This window comes from Lepidochelys kempii, chromosome 7, assembly GCF_965140285.1.
Source record: "Lepidochelys kempii isolate rLepKem1 chromosome 7, rLepKem1.hap1, whole genome shotgun sequence".
NCBI classification, from domain to species: Eukaryota; Metazoa; Chordata; order Testudines; family Cheloniidae; genus Lepidochelys; species Lepidochelys kempii.
The window spans coordinates 78,184,977-78,192,032 of NC_136386.1; the positions used below are offsets into that span (position 1 = coordinate 78,184,977).

Sequence of the window (7,056 nt, forward strand, 5' to 3'; positions counted from 1 at the left end):
AAGTCTTATGAACCCAGTTGGGTGAAAAGAAATTTTTTTTTCTTTTGTAGTCACACAAAGGCCTCTTATGAATTATTTTTAAATTAATTCCTGTATAGTTTATATATAACAGGAAAGACTCCTCCTTATGTCAGTGAAAATGCCAGGCCACTGTGACATTAATCTAGCTGTATCTGTGGCTTCCTTTCATAAACCTTCTACGCTCCCCATATAGTCAAAGTGCTGTCCAATCTCAATATTTTGACATTTGAAGACAGATGTAAATCTAAGTCAAAGACATGGACTTAAGAATGTAGTGTCAGCTGTCTTAAAGTTTCTATTGTAGCCACATTGATTCATCTGTAATTTTCTTAAATCAACCTATTTATTATGCATCCTTTTTCTGTCAGGTCTATGCCTCTCTTCTCCTTTTAACTAGGAATGTAATTTTCTAACATGTTAAATTGTTCTTACTCAAGAGTTTATAATTTTACACTAATACATCTGCAGTTAGATCTGTGGTACGTTTTGGACAAACTAGCCATTGCTGAGCTGCAGTCATAGTAGGAGAGCTGCCCTGCCATGACCATGAATCAATGGGACTTTGGAACTTTAGCACATTGAAAGAACCAGATAACTGACCATTTCTAATACAGTGAGCTACTGATGCTAAACAAGAAAGCTTCGTTTCCCATACGGCGGCATTCAACATCCATACAGATCTTGGAGCTCCTATGTTAAATCAGTCACTAAACAGTCTTTTGGAAACCACCTGGATATGGTAAAAGATAGCAATGCTGAAGTATACTGAGAGCCATGGAGCAATGAAAAATGAATTCCCTCTTGTGTACCTATGATCTGGTACTTAATGGTGGCAGCTATGTTTTCTTACAGCTGTGTAGTTCTCAGTTATTAGCAAATAGAGAACTGATTGTAAATAGTCAAAGCTGAAAACTTGAACATGAAATAAGTTTGATTTTGTTAAGTCACACACAAAGAGGTCCTGGTCTTTCAGGTGCATGGTGTGAGCTGCTAAGGAAAAGACCAGTCTCAGGAGAAAAAGAAACATCTTTCAATGTTCAGCTCTGTTCTAGTGGAGATCGGCAGCCTTTTTATTCTGGGATATGCTGAGCAGTTTACAGTGTCAAAAAGCTGCATTGAGCTGAAAGTTGCATACATCTGTCTTGTGGTAGAGCCTTTTAAGCAAGGTTTTTTTAAAAAACCAATTATACAGTATCTATTCTGTTAACCACCTCTTGAAGTATTGGAGTGTAAAACAATTAGTGGTCCTGTTTCTTCCCACCCGCACTTTAAACTCTTAATATACTTCAAGCAAATAAGTGAAGTTGGTAGGCCTGGCTATAATGTATTCTGTTAACTTTTGCAGAATTACTGCATCTTTGGCAGCTTTTACAAATCTATATCTCCCTGAATCAGAGAAAATACATAGCAGCAACACATTTCATATAAAGATATGCTTTGTGTATTATGCATGTTACTTGATCACCTGAACCCAGTACACCCAGTTCAGCACTTCCCACTGTGGCTAACTCCCATATAAAATTGAAGGGTTTGCCAGCATAAAGAGCTGAATTAGGACCTCATAATGTATGCCAAAGGAACTCAGTTCCACCTAAGTATGTATCCAACATATGGAGGCAGTCACACACAACTTTGGGATAGGGAAATTAAAGATGGCTAAAGTAAATGGGAGATGTGGGTAGTCAGCATCTCTTAAGATCAGCCTCAACAAGCATATAGTATAACCTAACCTATCTGTATAACAGAAGAAAAACTACATAGTAGCCTTAAATGTTATGTGATTTTCTTTCTGCAAAGATCTACATCAAGATTTTCACTATCATACACATGAATATACATACAGCTAAGAGTTACTTTCAGGAGCAGTTTGCTGCCTCTGACAGCAAAAGGCTCAATTCTGATTGAACAATATCAGCTTGGTTTTGAAATTTGAGTCACCTGAATAAATTCAAATAAGTACTAGACATGCTTGCCTGGTGTATGAAGTTGTGTGAGTCTTTGGCAATTATTTGAGTAAATACTGGGGAGAACCATCACAGGTCTTTGATTCTGTAGCCACGCTCTACCCAGCAGTATGGCAAGAGAATTTAAGAAACACTTATGTGACCATTGGATAGGGACTTGCAGGTTGGCTGTGTTTGGTGAACGTAGCCCACAGATGGACTGTGCCAGTGATGGGTGCCACAAATCCACCGAAACAGGTGATCTCTAAGCCATCAGTATCTATAAGCTCTGCCCTGGTGCAATTTCACTTTCAATGACTTTACACACAGGGTGAACTTGGCAAGTGTTTAACAGTGGTACTTACAGCTAATCTTTTCAAGTTTGTTATTATTCAGGCCTGCCGTAGCTGATACCAGCGCACTTTGTTCTAAACAAATGCTACTCGGTTGCCGCACTTGTTTGTGGAAACTGAAAGCTCTTTACACCGTGACCGCTCTTGAGCACTTTCCACAAAGCCGCACGCATCTTGACTCGGATCTCAGCTCTGAGAGTAGCTTTCTCCGAGTGGGCACTGAGATGATGGTATTTATTTTCCAGAGCCCACTTTGGGAGTTTTAATTAGCCTGCTTTAAATCACGGAACAATAATGAGTCAAAATACAGCTCACCGGTTTAGATTAGCATTTCTATTTATTCCTAGGGGAAGTCCCCACCGCTCTACCAGTTGCTTGTTTGTACACTGGGGACGGGGGAGTGTTTGCATTTCCGTAAGGGACAGTTTGCACAGTGCAAAAAAAAAAAAGGGCGGGGGGGGGGGCGGTTTGTACTGGCGAGTCTCCCTAGTCGGAAATAGCGTCTATTATTTGAGCCGACTCCAGGAAACTCACAATCAGTACAAAGTGTACGTACCCAAACCACTCGTCCCGTGCTCTTTTGAAGAGGGAGAGCTACAGACATACAGGGTGAAATCCTGGCTTCATTGGAATCACGGGGGGGGGGGGGGGGAGAGCTGTCATTGGCTTCAACTGGGCCAGTATTTCACCCAAAATCTAAAATACAGATGAGTGGGTGATGTATTTTACAATAGGACTGTACTGTGGGTCACCTAAAATAAATGTTCTATACCTATTGGAGGTGACTAACCAGTGCTTTGGTCTAAAGAAACAGTTTTCAACTTAGCATAATTAAGATATTTCTCCTCTTCTTTTATAAACGATTTAAGCACCGAACCTATTGTTGGAAAAGTATTTATTTACAGAATACTCATAAAGAAACCATCTCTCCTTTGAGCTCTGGTTAGTGGTTGTGCATTATTAGACTATACCATTTCTATTTCAGCTGTTGTTCCGAACGGACAATTGATGTGCCAGCTCTAGCAAGACTATTTACATCCTCATCTGAAATCTGACTACAAATGTAACACTTTGAAGTCACATAAAACAGTGCGTACAAAAATATAGTTTCTAAAAAATCCAAATATTAATGGGCAGAAATGTACAGCCATACTAAGATCAGCGACTGAACACGTTTCTGTCGTAATTAATAAGGCAACCCATTTACATGCAGACTGAAACATTGTCTACATCACACAAGGCACCAAGGACACTTCAACACGTTTGCATGCATCCTAACAGCAGAGAATATACGTACATCCCACCTTCAATAAATTAACTTCTCTGACGCTCATTTTGATAGAGCACATAAACGCTTTGCCTCTCCCTCCCCAAAGGCTGAGAACTCAACAGTGCACATCAAAAAATACACAAAATCGGAGTGAGTAGACGCTGAAAAATAGCCATTTAAAACTCTGGAAACCACCTGTCCATTGGCCCGTCCCATCAGATTGCACTTCTGTGCTCCACGTTAGTTGCACTGATAGTGCTGAAAGGATTCAGCCTGACACACGACCGCTTGGACTATTAGTCAAGGGCCCCAGAGCGTGTGCCCGTCCCCGCTTCCTCCTCACGGCCTCGGAGCAGCCAACGAAGCCATAAAGTGCACAGCGGTTCAGCCAGCCGAGCACCCACGGCACCCGCCCTGCTGGCCAGGCCGCGCTCTGCAGAGCCAGTCCCTAGCCCCTCTTCGCCCCGCTCCGGCGGCAGGCTCCGGAGGTGTGAGGGCCGGGCCGCGCTCGGCGCTAGTCCGCGGCGCCAGGGGAGCAGGCGGCAGTGCGCGCGCAGGGGGGCTGCCTCAGGGCGTCCTGGTCCTGGAGGCGCAGGCAGCCAGGCCCCCGGCACCCGCGGCGCTGCTGCTGCTGCCGCCGCCGCACGCGGCGCCTGGCGGGGGCGCGGCCGGGGCGCTGGCCCCGCTGGAGGAGGAGGAGGGGGTGGCCGCGCCCTTCCTCTCCTTCTGGCGCAGGTGGATCTTGGTGTGGCGCTTCCTCTCGTCGCTGCGGGCGAACTTGCGGCCGCAGAAGTCGCAGGCGAAGGGCTTCTCGCCGGTGTGCGTGCGGATGTGGGTGGTGAGGTGGTCGCTGCGGCTGAAGTTGCGCATGCAGATGCGGCACTGGAAGGGCTTGTGGCCGGTGTGGATGCGGATGTGCCGCGTCAGCTCGTCCGAGCGGGAGAAGCGGCGGTCGCAGCCCTCGGCCGGGCACGGGTAGGGCCGCTCGTGCACCGGCGTCTTGCTGGGCCGGTTCGGGTACTTGCGGGGCCGCAGGATGGGCCGCAGGGGCAGGTTGTGCGGGCTGTAGGCGCTGGCGGGCAGCCGGCCGCCTTCCCCGCCTCCGCCCGCCGGCCCGGCCCCCGGCCCGCCCAGGGTGAAGTTGCGGATGGTGGAGAGCGGCGTGAGCGGCGGCGGGACCCTGAGGGAGTCCAGGGGGCACGGGAAGGGCTTGCGCTCGGGCGCGGCGTGCAGCTCCCGCTGGCACTGGGCGGGCGGGAAGAAGCCCGGGTAATCCGGGATCATGGAGAAGATCCCGCCGTCCGCGGCCGCTTTAGGGGAAGGGTAGGACGGGGGCGGGTGGTAGGGCAGAGAGCCCCCGGCCGAGGCGGGCAGGAAAGCAGAGGCGGGGTCCTGCTGGTAGAGCTCCCCGCAGCCCGAGTAGGGAGGCGGAGGTGAGTACAGGTGCTCCAGGTCCCCGGGCTGGTTCTGAGCCATGCTGCAGCTCAGGGCGCTGCTGGCCAGCGGGTTGGGGGAGGCACAAGATGCCGTGGAGGAAGAAGTGGCCGATGAAGAGGGGGTGCTGACCCCCTGCAAGATCCCAGCGCTCACGATGTTAATGATCCCCTCCGGATAGCAGCCGGCTCCTGGGTACTGAGGGTCGATGGAAAATTTGCCCATGTAGGTAAAAGTCTGATTGCGGGAAGCAGAAACTGCTGGGGCAAAACTGCTGGCATAAGGCAGATCCAGGGACCTCTTGTCACTCATGTCAACATTGATCATTCCATCTGGGAATTAAAGAAAGGCGATCGGTCAGTGCACGGCCACCCTCTACTCCCAAGGACACCTGGCTGCTTTCAGGACTATGGCTTCACCAAGTTCTTCGCCCTACTAAGAAGCATGTTATCAACATGGCCAAATACTGTCTTGTAGTTCACTTCCCAGTGTCCACCTGCCTATATGGGGCGGGGGTTCTCTCTCGCTCGCTCTCTGGACGCTTTAATTTACAAGTGACATATATTGCACTAATTTCAAGGCTCGCCAGTCCCAACTTTATCTTAGTTTAATGCACACACACAATGAATACAGGATGCCTTAGAGTGTCGTGCCCCGAACTAGCCTAACCACATTGCAGCGGACAACTTGCTGTAGTCCCTTTACACTGTTATCTCTCAGCATTCAGACATTAATCAAATTAGAAAGAAGCACTCAGATTTATGTATACATTAACACATGTTGCCATTGTCCAAATCAGAAAATTCCTTTCTAGTTTTCTTTCTGTTTCGCTGAAATGTGATCAGCAATGTGCAATCGGACCGCAAGTCAGACAAGTAAACACCCTGCACATGCACAGGTTAAAAAGTGATGCTTACCTCCTGTCACACTGCTCATCTGGTCATACGGTCCTCCTAAGTCAGCATTGGGGAAAATTGTGACCGAAGTTGGCAATGTGGTAGCGATGTCATCCACAGGATAAATGTTTTCAGATAGCTGGTGCACAAAACCACTGAGAGTTACTGGAATTTTGTCTACGGTCTTGGCAGTCATCATTTGGTCAACAAACAACCTTGAAAACAACTTTCGCTGCTTGTAGTGTTAATACTGTATAGGGTGAGGGTTATTTGTTTCTTCCACTCTAAAAAAAAATCAAGTAAGTTTATACTTAAACTCTGTCACTGCCTCTGTGTTGCTCTGTAAAAGCCCAGTAGTTGCTGTAGTGTTATTGTAACAGTCAGTGTCCCTTGCAGAGCTGTTAATCACTTGCAGCTCTCAGTAGATGGAAAGTGTTGCAGTAAGTATTTATGGGGAGGCCCTGAATGCCCAGGACGTCACTGCCCATATAAGGACTGAGGAACAGGGACGGGCGAGCCGGGCGGAATCATCACATGGAAGATTAGCATGCGGTCCCTCTGTAGTCGCATCCGCGCCCGCTGCAGCTGCTCCTCTCACAGGCAGGCTGGTGCTTGGCCGCGGATTTTCGGCAACAGACCGTAACTTTTTATAAAGATAGTAATAGATCCAGTGCACGCAAAGTGGGAAAGCCTGTGGGAGGTGCTTGTCTCACTTGCAGAGCACGAAGCACCGAACGAGGGATATTCCAGTTTCTCAGGCTCTTGCCTAAAAAGGCGAGGATCCGGTCCCTGAGGGTTCCGCCTCTCCATGCCTTTTTAGGAGTCGTTCCGGAAAATTAAACTTCGGAAAGAAAACGAGCGGAGCCGAGACAGTACAGTCAAACCCCTACTCACTTTCTTAGCAGCTTTTAACCGCAAGCGACGAATCAGAAAATAGCTACATTCACGGAATCTGACTTCTTTTTTTCTGAATTGCTGGTGGAAAGAGACACTGATAAGAGTGAATGTGGTATTGCTTTTTTGGAAAGTGTGTGATCTATTTATACGGTAGCGAAAACGGAACTTTTTCTTGTTGTTGTTGTGGCTGCCACTGAAGGAGAGTAACAGAATAACAACAAGGCTGAGCTTAATGTAGTTTT

The 7,056-nt window shown here is 47.7% G+C and overlaps 1 protein-coding gene across 1 annotated transcript; it reads right to left on the reverse strand.

Moving 5' to 3' along the window:
• Nucleotides 1-2,987: 2,987 nt before the first annotated feature.
• On the reverse strand, nucleotides 2,988-6,319 carry EGR2 (early growth response 2). The gene is made up of 2 exons (XM_073354920.1): nucleotides 5,939-6,319; nucleotides 2,988-5,353 (listed from the first exon to the last, which is right to left on the reverse strand). The coding sequence occupies exons 1-2, from the start codon at nucleotides 6,114-6,116 to the stop codon at nucleotides 4,155-4,157; spliced, it is 1,377 nt and encodes a 458-aa protein (XP_073211021.1). The 5' UTR covers nucleotides 6,117-6,319; the 3' UTR covers nucleotides 2,988-4,154.
• Nucleotides 6,320-7,056: the final 737 nt, after the last annotated feature.

Coding starts and splice junctions, on each gene's coding strand:
- EGR2 (XM_073354920.1), bottom strand. CDS start 6,116: ATGATGACTGCCAAGACCGTAGACAAAATTCCAGTAACTCTCAGTGGT. Junction 5,354..5,938: donor GATGAGCAGTGTGACAGGAG/GTAAGCATCACT, acceptor TTTAATTCCCAG/ATGGAATGATCAATGTTGAC.